The sequence below is a fragment of the Orycteropus afer genome, unplaced genomic scaffold (assembly GCF_000298275.1).
Source record: "Orycteropus afer afer isolate SDZICR_OR568_19922 unplaced genomic scaffold, OryAfe1.0 scaffold00078, whole genome shotgun sequence".
In the NCBI taxonomy this organism is placed as follows: Eukaryota; Metazoa; Chordata; class Mammalia; order Tubulidentata; family Orycteropodidae; genus Orycteropus; species Orycteropus afer.
Window position 1 is genome coordinate 2,957,867 of NW_006921665.1, and position 16,523 is coordinate 2,974,389.

General features: G+C 37.7%; 1 protein-coding gene across 1 annotated transcript in view; it reads right to left on the reverse strand.

Annotated features, from left to right (window-relative positions):
* Positions 1–280: 280 nt before the first annotated feature.
* Positions 281–16,523, reverse strand: part of CLIC6 (chloride intracellular channel 6) — a 129,212-nt gene continuing 112,969 nt past the window's right edge. The window contains exon 6 of the mRNA XM_042781004.1: positions 281–442. Coding sequence (XP_042636938.1) covers positions 281–442 — 162 coding nt within the window. The remainder of the gene's footprint in view (positions 443–16,523) is intronic.

Sequence of the window (16,523 nt, forward strand, 5' to 3'; positions counted from 1 at the left end):
TTAAACTACAAAACACATGTCCTAAATATCATAGATTAAATTTTCTGGATGTTAAAGACAGAATCTAACACAACCAAACTGGATGTGAACAGCAATAGATATTGGGAATGTTCAGATACACAAATAAGATGCTAAAGACCACACGTCATTTGGCATTGAGTGGCATTACTCTAAGAGCATTATTTCCCAAAGGGTGGGCATTGGGAGAAAATACATAGAACACACTCTTTTTGTAGCCTAGCTCACTTATCTGTGAAACAAAACAGAAAACAGCCCGACTTCACTTCATTCTTTTTGCAACATCTGAATATGCGTGTACAATCTCCTGGTCGGCTGGACACGTGTTTGTGAACTCATCCCTAGCGTAGGCATTGTTCAAATATCTCCAGAGGCCAGTCATTTCAGAAGGAAATTCAAAATCTCTGTATCTCTTGGCCACAATCTGAAAATGAAGAGAAAATAATCAGGAAAGGGAAACCCCACTAATGTAGGCAGGCAAATCAGACAACCCATTCTTTTGAGGTGTGTAATATATTCTCTTTCTCAATCCCTGATGTCATGCTACAGTCCTTAGGGCTCCCCCAGCTCAGATTTTACACAGCTGCATCTTGGTAACTGGAAGGGTTATAAAGGTACCTGGGCTCAACACAATGGCTGTCCTTCACTTTATCACAGATGGTCTTTGTGATCCACTGGCATGATTAGTTCTGTACTTTGGTTGATTTCTCATGTGTTTCCTTCACTTTTCTCTTCATGTGTTCTGTTGCTGTGTTATTTGGTGTGTGAAGATTCAATACAGATCTTCAGTTTAGATTGTGTCAGTATCACTGTAATGTACCTTCTCTTTTTCTTACTTGCTAGGCCAGGCTGGGGAGCATGAAGTCTCAATTTGAGTTCAAAATATGCTCTGATCTAACGTCATGAAATCTCAATTACCCTACCAAACAAACAAACAAACAAACAAAAAAAAAAGTTTCTGTTGAGTCAACTCCAACTCATGGTGACTGCATATTTGTCAGAGTAGCACTGTGCTCCATAGGGTTTTCAGTGGCTGTGATCTTCAAAAGCAGATCACCATGTCTTTCTTCTGAGGTGCCTCTGGGTAGATTCAAACTGCTGAGCTTTCAGTTAGTAGCCCAGCATTTAAACGTTTGCCTCACCCAGGAACTCCTAACTACTCTACATGGTTCATTATCCCTGCAGATTTCCATCATAAATCAGATCAACCAATTATGGGCCTATTGTGTGCCCCAGGAGCTCTGATGGTGTAGTAGTTAAGACATTTGGCTGCTACAGAAGCCTGATGGTTTGAATCCACCAGCCACTCCACAGAAGAAAGTTGAGGCAATCTGCTTCCATAAAGATTTACAGCCTTGGAAACCCAATGGGGTCAAAACTGACTCAATGGCAGTGAGTTTGGAGTTGGGTGTGCAAGGGTTAGATTCATAAATACAATGGACACAAATTCTGATCCTCATAGAGTTAGTGGATATAAGAGTAGAGCAACTGAGAGTGAACAATATGAGAAACAAAACAGTGGATTCAAACTACCAATCTTTTGATTAGCAGCCAAACACCTTAACCACTATACCACCAAAGTTCCTAGTGCACACAACAGGCCCATAATTGGGTGACCTGTACCTTTTTTTCTGTTTCCTTTTGTCAAGAGGAGTATAGCTGGAGTATTAATCACAAAGAAGAATATATAAATGCCCCAGACATCTGACTGGGGACTCAGATCTGCAAAGAACAATTCTCTTTGTGCTTCCCATTGCACTGGCCCTTGGGATGTCTGAACAAAGTGAACATGGAATTTCCTATAAATTACAAGACCTATGGAGCTTATTTCACCTCTCATCTGTCAATATGTCATACTGTGGTAGCTTACATGTGGCAGCTTACATGTTCCTGTGATTCTAAAAACTAAGTCACCAATACCTGACATATCAGCAGGGTCATCCATGGTGGACAGGTTTCAGTGGAGCTTCCAGACTAAAACAAACTATTAGGAAGAACATGACTTCTGAAAAAAAATGACCAATGAAAGCCTTTTGAATTGCTGAACATTCTTTCATATAATATCAGAAGTGAACCACTGAGGTTGGAAGGCATTTTAAATATGACTGGGGAAAAGCTGCCACCTCAAAGTAGGGTAGACCTTAATGAAATGGATGGTAAAGCTTTTGAGACTATCATTTGCTGATGTGGTATGACTCAAAATGAGTAGAAAACAGCTGCAAACATCCATTATTAATCAGAACATGGGATGGATGAAGTAAGAACTAAGGAAAACTTGAAGTTGTCAAAAATAAAATGGAATGCTGGCAGATGGATATCCTAGGCAATTTTGTTATCTTGTTGTTAAGTGTCATTGAGTCAGGTCTGACTCACAGTGATGTACAACACAACTAAACACTGTCCAGTCCTGCACCAGCCTCACAATCATTGCTATACCTGAGCCCATCATTGCAGCCATTGTGTCAATCCATCTCATTGAGTGCCTTCCCCTTTTTCACTGACCCTCCACTTTACCAAGAATGGTATCCGTCTCCAGGGAATGGTCCCTTTTGACAGCATCACCAAAGTAGGTAAGATGAAGTCTGGTCATTCTTGCTTCTAAGGAGCATTCTGGCTGCACTTCTTCCAGGACAGATTTGTTAGTTCTTTTAGCAGTCCATACTACTTTCAGTATTCTTCACCAACACCACAACTCAAAAGCATCAACTCTTCTTTGGTCTTCCTTATTCATTGTCCAGCTTTCTTTCTTCTTTCTTTCTTTTTAAGTATTGCTTTGCTAGGATTCACTTTATTTATTTATTTTTTTTTTAAGCTGCTAAATTTTAGGGAGATCTAGTGGCATAGTATCAATTTATTACATAGTAATAGAAAAGTAATACACTATTATTTTGTTCCTATTTCTGTAAATTATTTTTAGCGTGACTTAAAAATATAAAATATGTTTCTAGCTTTCAAATGCATATGAGATGACTGAGAATACCATGGCTTGGGTTAGGCTCACCTTAGTCTTCAAAGAGATGTCTTTGCTCTTTAGCACTTTAAACAGGTCTTTTGCAGCAGATTTGCCCAGTGGAATACATTGTCTGTTGTCTTGACTGCTACTTCCATTGGTGTTGATTGTGAAACCAAGTAAATGAAATCTTTGACAACTTCAATCTTTTCTCCATTTATTGTGATGCTGCTTATTGGTCCTACTGTGAGGATTTTCATTTTCTTTATGTTGAGATGTAATCCATACTGTAGACTGTAGTCTTTAATCTTTATCAGTAAGTACTTCAAATCATCCTCACTTTCAGCAAGCAAAGTTGTGTCTTCTGCATATTGCAGGTTGCTAATGAGTCTTCCTTCAATCCTGTTGATAATCTCTTCTGCATATAGTCTAGCTTCTCGAATTATTTGCTCAGCCTACAGAATGAATAAGTATGGTGAAAGGATACAAACCTGACACACTCCCTTCCTGATTTTAAACCATGCAGTATCCCCTGGTTCTATTTGAATGACAGCCTCTGGTCCATGTATAGGTTCCTCATGAGCACAATTAAGCATTCTGGAATTCTTATCTTCTCAATGTTATCCATGATTTGTTATGATCCACACAATTAAATGCTTTTGCATAGTCAATAAAACATAAGTCAACATCTTTCTGGTATTCTTTGCTTTTGGCCAAGATCCATCTGACATCAGCAATGGCATCCCTTATTCCACATGCTCTTCTGAATCCAGTTTGCATTTCTGTCAATATACTGAGGCAAACATTTTTTAATTATCTTCAGCAAGATTTTACTTGTGCATAATATTAATTCTATTGTTCAATAATTTCCACATTCTGTAAGATTATCTTTCTTTGGCATGGGTATAAATATGTATCTTTTCCAGTCAGTTGGCCAGGTAACTATCCTCTAAATTTCTTGGCACACATAGGTAAGTGCCTCAAGTGTAGCACCCATTTGTTGAAACATCTCAATGGGTATTCCATCAATTCCTGGAGACTTGTTCTTCACCAATTCCTTCAGTGCAGCATTGACTTCTTCTTTCAGTACCATTGGTTCTTGATCATATGTCACTTCCTGAAATGGATGAACATCGACCAATTCTTTTTGGTACAGTGACTCAATGTATTCCTTCCATCTTCTTTTGATGTTTCCTGAATCATTCAATATTTTGCCCATAGAATCCTTCAATATTTCAATTTGAGGTGTGAATGTTTTCTTCAGTTCTTTCAGTTTGAGAAATGCTGAGGATGTTCTTCCTTTTTGGTTTTCTAACTCCAGATCTTTGCACATTTCATTATAATAATTGACTTTGTCTTCTCAAACTGCTCTTTGAAATCTTCTGTTCAGCTCTTTTATCTTGTCATTTCTTCCACTGGCTTTAGCTACTCTCCATTCAAGAGGAAATTTCAGAGTCTCTTCTCACCTCCATTTTGGTCTTTTCTTCCCTCTCTGTCTTTTTAAATTAACTTTTGCTTTCTTCATGGATGATGTTCTTGATGTCATCCTACATTCCTCTAGTTTTCAATCACTGGTGTTCAATGCATCAAATCTAATCTTTAGATGGTCTCTGAAGTCAGGAGGGATATAATCAAGGTCATATTTTGGCTCTCATGGACTTGTTTCAATTGTCTTCAGTTTCAACTTGAAATTGTATATGAGCAGTTGATGGTCTGTTCCACAGTCAGCTCCTAGCCTTGTTTTGGCTGAAGATATTGAGCTTCTCCATCACCTCTTTCCACAGATATAGTCAACCTGATTCCTGTATACTCCACTGGGTGAAGCCCATGTGTACAGCTGCTGTTTGTGTTGTTGAAAAAAAAAAAATTATTTGCAATGAATAAGTTGTTGGTCTTGCAAAATTCTATCATGCAATCTCCAGTGTTATTTCTATCACTAAGGTCATATTTTCCAACTACTTGTGATTCTTCTTTGTTTCTGACTTTTGCATTCCAATCACCAGTGATAATCAATACATCTTGATTATATATGTGGTCAATTTCAGACTGCAGAAGTTGGCAAAAATCCTCAATATCCTCATCTTTGGCATTGGTGGTTGGTGCATAAATTTGAATAATAGTAATATCAACTGGTCTTCCTTATGTTATTGTTGTTATGTGTCATTGAGTTGGACCCAACACATAGTGACCTTTCCTTGGGTTTCTGAGGCAGTATCACTACGGAAGTAGATTGCCCAGCCTTCCTTCTGAAGAGTAACTGATGGGCTTGAACTGCCAGCCTTCTGGTTAGCATTCAAGTGCCTTAGGCACTACACTACCAAAGGTCTTCCTTATAGGCATATAGATATTACCCTATCACTAACAGCATTATACTTCAGGATAGATCTTGAAATGTTCTTTGTGATGATGAATACCATACTATTCCTCTCCAATTTCTCATTCCTAGCATAGTAGATTATATGGTTGTCTGATTCAAAATGGCCAAAACCAGTGCATTTTAGCTCACCAATGCCTAGGATATCAATTTTTATGTGTCCCATTTCATTTTTAATAACTTCCAATTTTCCTAGATTCATACTTCACACATTCCATGTTCTGATTATTAATGGATGTTTGCAGCTGTTTCTTCTCATTTTGAGTCATGCCACATCAGCAAATGGAGGTCCCAAAAACTTTACTCCATCCACATCATTAAGGTCGTCTCTGCTCTGAGGAGACAGCTCTCCCCAGTTGTATTTTGAGTGCCTTCCAACCTGAGGGGCTCATCTTCTGGCATTATATCAGACAATGCTTCAGGGCTATTCAGAAAGTTTTGCAGTAATATATCAGACAGTGTTTCACTGCTATTAATAAGGTTTTCACTGCCCATTTCTTTGAAGTGGATGGCCCCTTCCTTCTTCTGAGCCTCTTTCAGTCTGGAAGCTTCACTGAAACCTGTCCACCATGGATGATCCTGCTGGTATTTGAAATACCAGTGGTGTAGCCTTCAGCCTCACAGCAACACACAAGCCACTACAGTATGACAAACTGACAGATGAGTGATGGTCCTAGGCATTAGTGAGCTGAAATAGCCTGGTATTGGCCATTGTGAATCAGACAAGCACATACTCGGCTATGCCATGAATGACAAATTGAAGAGGAATAGCATCACATTCATGGAGCTCTGAGGGTGTAGTAGTTAAGGCATTTGTCTGCTAACCAAAAGGTCAGTCATTTGAACCCACAAGCGGCTCCATGAAAGATGAGGCAGTCTGCTTCTGTAAAGATTTACAGCCTTGGAAACCCAATGCAGATCACTATGAGTCAATGGCAGCAAGTTTGGCTTTTTAGTTTGGTATCACATTCATAATCTAAAAGAACATTTCAAGATCTATCCTGAAGTACCGTACTGTCAATGATAATATCCATATGTCTACAAGGAAGACCAGTTAACACAACTGTTTTCAAATTTATGCACCAAATGCTAATCTAAAGACAAAGAAATTGAAGATTTTTACCACCATCTGCAGTCAAAAATTGATCAAACATGCAACCAAGACGCATTGATAATTACTGATGATTGGAATACAAAAGTTGGAAACAAAAAAAGAAGATTCAGTAGTTGGAAAATAAGACTTGGTGATAGAAATTATGCCAGAGATTGCATGATAGAATTTTGCCAGACCAATGACTTATTCATTGAAAATACCATTCTTGACAACAGAAAGAGTGACTATACACATACACCTCACTGAATGGAATATATAGGAAACAAATTGTACTGCATCTTCAGAGAAGTTCAATTTTATGAAAATCTGATGGAGAAGTTCAATATCATGAGTCAGAACAAGGCCAAAGTCAGAACAAGGTCTGTTCATGAGTAGAACAGACCATCAATTGCTCATATACAAGTTCAATTTGAAGCTAATGAAAATTAAAAGAAGTCCATGAGAGCCAAGATACAACCTTGAGCATATTCCACGTGAATTTAGAGACTATCTCAAGAATAGATTTGATGCATTGAACATAAATGAGTGGTAGAATGACATCAAGGACTTTATACATGAAGAAAACAAAAAGTCATAAAAAAGACATGAAAGAAAAGACCAAAAGAAACTCTGAAAGTTGTTCTGGAATGTTCAGAAGCTAAAGAAAATGAAAGAAATGGTGACATAAAAGAGATGAACATAAGATTAGAAAGGGCAGCTCAAGAAGACAAAGTAAAGACCTGAAATTAACACACTAGATATTTTTCAAGATGAAGGAACTGAAGAAAAAAAAGTATTCAAGCCTGGCATTGTAATACTGAGGGACTGCATGGGCAAAAAATTGAATGATTCAGGAAACATCAAAAGAAAACAGAAATAGACTTCCAGTAAGATGGTAGAATGACAGACAAGCTACAGAGACTCTCTTCAACAAAGAAAAGAGAAACCAATTGACACATATACAGAAGATGATCCTGGAGCCATGAGCTTTGGAAGGAACGATACAGAAGTGGATTAACCTCTAAGTAGTGGAACCTGCATGAAAACAGTGAATAAGGAGACAAATGGAGCTGTGGACTTTCAGCAATCCTAAAGGCCCAGACAGTTTGAGTATTTCCAAGTGGTGTTAGGACCTGAGAATTAACCTAAAAATTGGCCCTTCTTGCCAAGGGCTGCATGGACAACTGCACTGGTGGGTAATGACTAAAAATGGAAACAGCAAAGAGAAAGACAAACTGAGCTGTGGAATTTTGACTGTCCATTTTGATTGTTTACAAGTGGATCAGCCATTTTGGATATTTAAACTGACAGTGTTCTAGTTCAGATTCCTGGGACCTAAGAATAGGCTCCACTTGCCAAGGACAGCACAGACATACTGGAGCCAGACGACTGGAAAGGTGTGATACCCTTACACCCCACATCCTGTTGGTGAACAGAGGTGCGGCCATCCCTCACCTCCACACACCTTCTGGGCTGGCAGGAATTCCATCCCAGTCTGTCTGTTCTGATGGAGCTTGAGTATGCTGCCCCACCTCACCACCCAGATTTGTTTTTTGTTTGTTTTGTTCATGTAGGATACCATCCAGCACTGGGAGAGACAAATAAAATCATAGAGAAAATAGTCAAAGATTTGTTGGAAGAGAATTTCCCTTTTATGATGAAACACAAGAATATATCCATTCAAGAAATCCAATGAATCCCAAAGAGGATAGATCCCAAAAAAGAATCACCAAGATATATCATCATCAAACTCACCAAAACCAAAGACAAAGAAAGAATCCTGAAACCAGCATGGAAGAAACTAAAAGTTACCCACAAAGGGCAACCAATAAGACTAAGCTCTGATTTCTTGACAGAAAACATGCAGGGGAGAAGGTAATGGGATGGTATACATAAAACTCTGACAGAAAAAAAAAAATTTCAACCAAGAATTATATACCTGGCAAAATTATCCCTCAAATATGATCTTAAAATTAGGACATTTCCAGATAAGCAGAAATTAAGGGCATTTGTTAAAACCAGACAAATGTAAGAGATGTTAAAGGGAGTCCTTTGGACAGAGAACCAACAACAGAAAACAACAAATGACCATTAACATATGTGATGACATAACCCAGATACCAACCCAGTTATGGAATCCAAAGTAAAATAAGTTTACAAGATTGTAAACAGGAAACCACAGACATCAATTGGCAAATGAGGACAACTACAAACCAACACACCCCTTCACGCAATTGGCCATGGGGCAACAGACAGACAGCATTCTCATAGGAGGAAAGCTGGACAGACAGGAGTACATAGTTCAGAAGGGCACAGGGAAGGGGAAGTCACAGGGATGGGAGGGATGAAGAGTTTGTTATGGTTGGGGATGGTAATCAGGACACAAAATCAAACATATGCAAACTGTTGGACAAATTTTGCTCTGTAAATTTGCATCCAAAGCACAATAAAATTTTTTTAAAAAAGAAAGGGAAAAATAGTGTAGTTACAGAATTTCTAAATGTTGAAGAAGTCAAGAGAGTTGCAAGATAGAATAGAGTATTCTAAACTTGGGAAGAAAATTATAAATCACAGGGTAACCTCAAAGAAAAATGACAAAACTTCATATCACAATAAAAAAAGAGGGAAAGCACAAATATTTAGCAAATACTAAAACAACAGCAACAAAGGAAATGATAACATGATCCATAAACATAAGGAGCTCAGCACAGAAAATTATACAGAACAAAGAAATCAGCAACACCATGAAAAAACATGTAACACAATGAAGCAACAAATTGATACTTGTTGATAATTACACTGAATGTCAATGGATTAAATTCACCACTCAAGCCATGGAGAGCAGCAGACTGGATAAGAAAACATAACACATCCTTATGCTGTCTACAGGAGACACATCTGAAAGACAAAGAAACACAGCCTCATAATCAAATGTTGGAAAAAGACATATAAAGCCAATGGCAACCAAAAAAGAGCAGGAGTGGCAATATTAATTTCTGACAAAATTGACTTTAAGACTAAAACGACCATACAAGACAAGGAAGAACATTATATAATGATTAAAAGATCAATTGAACAAGAAGATACAACCATAATAAATATCTATGGACCCAATGAAAGAGCTCCAAAATTCATAAATCAGACTTTAAAAGAGTTGAAAAGGTGAATAGATGACTCCATAGTCATAGTGGGAGACTTTAATACACTACTTTCAATGAAAGATAGAACAACTGAAAAGAAATTCAACAAAGATGCAGAAGAGCTAAACAACACAATCCACCAACTTGACCTCTACATATCTACAAAGCACTTTACTCAACAACAGCATAATATGCATTCTTTTCCAGTGCACATGGAACATTCTCCATGATAGACCATATGTTAGGCCATAAAGCAAGCCTTAATAAATTTAAAAACATTGAAGTACTGCAAAGCATCTTCTCAGACCACAATGCTATGAAATTAGAAATCAGCAATAGGAAGATCAACAGGAAAAGAGTAAACACATGGAAACTGAGCAACACCCTCCTCAAAAATGACTGGCTAGTAGAAAGAATAAAAAATGAAATTAAAATATTCCTTGAATCAAATGTGAATGAAAACACAACATACTAAAATCTTTAGGACACAGCAAAATCAGTGATCAGAGGCCAATTTATAGCAATAAATGCATGCATCAAAATAGAACAAAGAAACTAAATAAACACTTTAACCCAACATCTCCAACAATTAGAAAAAGAACAGCAAGAAAAGCCTACAGTCACCAGAAGAAAGGAAATAATAAAGATCCAAGCAGAAAAAAAGGAAACAGAAAATAGAAAGACAATAGAAAGACCAGAGATCGTTTTTTTAAAAAGATTAATAAAATTGACAAACCACAGGCAAACTAAACAAAGGAAATGGAGAAAGTGTAAATAACATGAATAAGAAATGAAATGGGCAATGTCACAACAGACCCAACTGAAATAAAAAGGAAAATTTCAGGATACTATGAAGAACTGTACTCCAAAAAATTTGAAAATCTAAAAAAAATGGACAGATTTCTAGAAACATACTACTTATCTAAACTAATACAGACTGAAGTGGAAAAGTTGAACAGACCCAACGAAAAAGAAATTGAACAGGTCATTAAAAAACTGCCAAAAAAACAAAAGTCCTGGTCCATATGGTTTCACTGGGGAATTCTACCAAATGTTCAGAGAAAAACTGAAACCAATCCTACTCAAACTATTCCAGAACATAGAAAAGACTGGAATCTTCCCAAGTTCATTTTATGAAGCAAGCATGACCTTCATAACAAAACCAAGCAAAGACATCTCTAAAAAGGAAAATTACAGACCAATATCCCTCCCAAGGAGGGGTCGCTATGAGTCGGGGCCGACTCGACGGCACATAACAACAACAACAACATCCCTCATGAATGTAGACACAAAAAACTTCAACAAAATCCTAGCCAATAAACTCCAACAATATATAAAAAAATAATACATTATGACCAAGTGAGGTTCATGCCAGGTATGCAAGGATGGTTCAACATTAGAAAAACAATCAACATCATCCATCATATAAGTAAAATAAAGAAAAAGAAATACATGATTATATCATTTGATGCAGAAAAGATATCTGATAAAATCCAACACCCATTCTTGATCAAAACTCTCAGCAAAATAAGAATAGAAGGGAAATTCCTCAACATAATAAAGGGCATATATGAAAAACTAACAGCCAACATTATTCTCAATGGAGAGAGACTGAAACCATTCACCTTGCAACAGGAACCAGACAAGGATGCCCTCTATCACCACTTCTATTCAACATTGTATTAGAAGCCCTAGCCAGAGCAATAAGGCAAGACAGGGAAATCAGAGGCATCCAAATTGGTAAGGAGGAAGTAAAACTATCCCTATTTGCTTATGATATATTCCTATACATAGAAAACTCAAGAGATTTAGCAAGAAAACTACTGGAACTAATTGAGAGATTTAGCATAGTAGTAGAATAAAAGATCAACAAACAAAAATCAGTTGGATTCCTCTACACCAGCAAAGAGATTGCTGAAAAGGGAATAAGGGAATCAATACCATTTACAATAGCCACCAAAAATATAAAATAGTTGGGAATAAATCTTACCAGGGACACAAAAGACCTATACAAAGAAAACTACAAAACACCACTTCAAAAAACCATAAGAGATCTACATAAATGGAAGAACATACCATGCTCATGGATAGGATGATTGAACATTTTGAAAATGTCAATACTACCTAAAACAATCTATACATTCAATGCAATCCCAATCCAGATCCCATCAACATTCTTTAAGGATATGGAAAAACCAATCACTGATTTTACGTGGAAAGGAAAGAGACCTCAGATAAGCAAAGCACTATTGAAGAACAAAGCAGGAGGTCTCACACTCCCAGATCTCAAAACCTACTATACAGCCACAGTAGTCAAAACAGCCTGGTATTGGTACAATGACAGACACACAAACCAGTGGAATAGAATTGAGAACCCAGAAATAGATCTATCGACCTATGGTCAGCTGATTTTTGACAAAGGGCTGAAATGCATTAAATGGGGAAGAGATGGTCTCTTTAACACATGGTATAGGCAAAACTGAATATCTATTTGCAGAAAAATTAAACAAGATCTGTACCTCATACAATACACAAAACTAACTCCAGATCAAAGACTTAAATGTGAAACCTAAAGCAATAAATTTCCTCAGGGAAAAACTAGGGGCAAATTTAGGGGCCTTAATTTATGGCCTAAATAGATTATGAAGCATAACCCAAAATGCACAAACAGCAGAAGATAAACTAGATGAATGGGATCTTCTAAAACTCAAATTTTTATGTGCTTCAAAAGACTTCTCCAAAAGAGTAAAAAGAGAACCTACAGATTGGGAAAAAATATTCCCAACAAGACATCTGACAAGGGACTTATCTCTAAAATTTATGGAAAACTCCAACACATCAACAACAAAAAGACAAACAATCCAATTTAAAAATAGGCAGAAGACATGAACAAATGCTTCACCAAAGAGGATATTCATTTGGCCAACAAATGCATGAAGAAATGTTCATGATCATTAGCCACTGGAGAGATGCAAATCAAAACAACGAGATACCATCTTGCCACAGTACTAATAGCAAGTTCAATAAGACAAAAAATAACAAATGCTGGTGAGGATGTGGAAAGATTGAGACTCTTAGACACTGCTAGTGGTACTGTAAAATGATACAACCACTGTGGAAAGCAGTATGATGATTCCTTAAAAATTGGAATTAGAAATTCCATTTGATCCATCAATCTCATTACTAGATATAAATCCTAAAGAAGTGAAAGACAGGACAAGAACAAATATATGCACACCCATGTTCATCTAGGCACTATTTACAATAGCAAAAACATGGAAACAACCTAGGTGCCCATCAACAGAAGAATGGAAAACCAAACTATGATACATACACACAATGAAATACTATGCAGCACTAAAGAATGATGAAGACTCTACAAAACACCACATAACATGGATGAGCTTGGAGGACATTATGCTGAGTGAAATAAGTCAATCACAAAAGGACAAATATTATATTTGTTCATTAATGTAAAAAGCCAAGGAAAGGTTTATACATGGAATGAAACTTTCTTTGTTGGTTACCAGGGGTGGAAGGGGAGGGGAGGGAACACTGTTAGATAGATAGAGACAAGTATTGATTTGGGTGAAGGGAAGGGCAGCATACCAAATGTGAATCATTGACATTGTGGCACTGAGGAAGGGAAAGACAAAGAGAGGTGCATGGGAGGTACAGACAACAAAGATGAACGCTGTTGCACATACAGTACTGTGTTGTCAGTGATGGCAAACATTCATCTAGGGTGGATAGATGGGTGGACAGGTTGAACAATCAGGTATGTCTAGGTAGGGGGGAGTATACCCATGACCATATATAGGGTTGGCAGATGATATTTCTACAAGCTTATTTGTATGTGTTATAAGAATCTCCAGGTATGTAATAGAGCTGACAAGGGACAAGGTTGTGGTGACTTCTTGGCCACAGCTAGCTACCCAAAGGGAGCGAGTAACTGGACCTGTGGGCTAGAGACCATAGTTGCAGGGGACATCAAGCTCAATTGGCATAAAATACTACAAAAAATCATCATTCCATATCCTACTTTAGTGAGCAGTGACTGGAATCTTAAAAGCTTGCAAGTGCTAATGGTGGGTCTCTCCTCATCCAGAGCAAAGAAGAATGAAGAAAACCAAAGACACATGGAAACAATTAGTCCAAGGGAGTAGTACATCATTCAATCCTCAACCTATATGACCATGAGACCAGAAGAACTAGATGGTGTCCAGCTACCACTGTCAACCTCTTGTAGGGGGATCAGTGTAGGAGATCTTGGATAGAGTGGAAGAACAATGTAGAACAAAACTCAAAATCATTAAAAAAAAACAGGTTTGCTGGTCTGATAGAGCCTGGTGAGACCCCTGAGACTATGGCCCCTAGCTATCCTTCAGGTCTGGAATTAAACTCACTCCTGTGGCTTCTAGCCAAATAATAGGCAGACATATGGGCTGAACTTTTACATCAGGTAGATACATTACTTGGAGCAATCAATCATGGAAGAACAGAAGGGCAGTGTATGCACAGGAGACAGTTTGGGGAGTGGGAGTGCATGGGAGGGAAGGACACAGGGAAGAGGTAACTACAAGGAGGAAGTATGAAAAGAGCTATTACATTGTGGGGAATTGCAGTCAATGTCATGATACAAAATGTGTATGAATTGCTGTATCGAAAATGAATTTGCTCTGTAAACTTTCACCCAAATCACAATAAAATTAAAAAAAAAGGAAATGAAAATACCATTTGATCCAGCAATCTCATTACTACCAATATATCCTAAAAAGGTAAGACCCAGGACATGAATAGATACATGCACATCTATGTTCATCATAGCACTATTTACAATAGCAAAGAGATGGAAAAAACTTAAGTGCCCGTCAATAGACAAATGGATAACCAAACTATGGTACATACACACAACAGAATACTGGTGTTAGGTGCCATTGAGTCAGCTCCAACTCATAGCAACCCTATGTACAACAGAATGAAACACTGCCTGGTCCTGCACCATCCTCAAAATCATTGCTATACTTGAGCCAATTGTTATAGCCACTGTGTCAAACCATCTTGTTGAGGGCCTTCCCCTTTTTTTGCCGACCCTCCACTTTACCAAGCATGATATACTTCTGCACGGAAGGGTCCCTTCTGACAACATCACCAAAGTAGGTCAGACAAAGTCTGGCCATTCTCTCTTCCAAGGAGCATTCTGGCTGCACTTCTTCCAAGACAGATTCATTAGGTATTCTGGCAGTCCATGGTACTTTCAGTATTCTTTGCCAACACCTCAACTCAAAAGCATTAACTTTTCTTCTTTCCTCCTTATTCATTGTCCAGCTTTCGCATGCACAGGAGGTAATTGAAAACACCATGGCTTGGGTTAGGGGCACCTTATTCTTCAAAGAAATATCTCTGCTCTCCAGTACGTTAAAGAGCTCTTTCGCAGCAGATTTGCCCAGTGCAATATGTCATCTGATTTCTTGACTGCTGCTTCCATTGGTGTTGGTTGTGGAACCAAGTAATATGAAATCTTTGACAACTTCAATCTTCTCTCCATTTATTACAATGCTGCTTATTAGTCCAGTTGTTGTTTTCTTTAATGGAATACTATGAAACATTAAAGAATAATGAAGAATAAGTGAATCACCTCATGACATAGATGAATTTTGAGGACATTATACTAAGTGAAATGAGTCAGTCACAGAAGGACAAATATTGTATGAGTCCAGTATTATAAAAAGTCAATAAAAGATTTACACAGGGGAGGAAATTTTCTTTGTTGGTTAGCAGGGATAGGAGAGGAGGGGATAGGAGGGAAAATAGATGGATAATTAAGAGACAGATTTGATATGGGTGAAGGAATTTTAAAAAAGAAAGAAAGAATATTATCCATTAGCTGATAGTTTTTGAAGCTAAGGTTATAGGTACATGGGGGGTTCACTGTACTATTAAACTAAAAAAAAAAAAAAAAAAAAAAAAAAAGAAGAAGGAAGACACAGTGGCTTGTGACCAGGCATGTAGTGGAGGCCTAATCACTGTTAGAGCTTCATTTCCATATACCCAGAAAAATGAAGCCAACTGATCAAAACCTGACCATTATCAGTTGCATTGTGTTGCCCCAAAATAAGTGCTGGAATCCTAATTAAAAAAATAAATAAATAAAAGGAAGAAATACGTACTCACTGTAGCAAAAATGGGAGCTCTGGTGGTATAGGGCCTAAGGCATTTGACTGCTAACCAGAAGGCTGGTGGTTCAAACACACCAGCCACTCCTTGGAAGGAAAATTGGGCAATCTACTTCTGTAGAGATACTGCCTTGGAAACCCAAGGAGGGGTCGCTATGAGTTGGATTCAACTCGATGGCAATGAGGTTTTTTTTTTTTTGGTACCAAAAAATTGGTCAGCATTCAAACATTTCAGAGGTGGCATATGATCAAGAACCAAAGATACTGAGGGAAGAAGATCAGTATGCACTGACAGCATTAGTCAAAAACAAAACTCCAGGAATTGAAGGAATACCAACTGACATTTCAACAAATTGATGCAATGCTTATAGTGCTCATTTGTTTATGCCAAGAAATTTAGAAGGGAGTTACCTGGTCAAATGACTGGAAGAGATCCATATTTGTGCCCAATCTAAGGACAGGTGATCCAACAGAATGCAGAAATTATCAAATACATCATTAATAGCACATTCAAGTAAAGTTTTGAAATAAAATTGAAAAATAATTCAAAAATGGACGAGTTCCAGCAAGATGGCAGACTAGGCAGAAGGACTTCACAGACCCTCTTCAACAAAGAAAAGGAAACCAATTAACACAGACACAGAAGATAATCTTGGACCCCTGAGACTTGAAGGGAAGGATACAGAAGTGGACTAAACCCCAACTAGCAGAAGATTTTGCATGAAAATACCAAAAAAAGGAGACATACGGAGCTACGGTGTGACAGCGACCT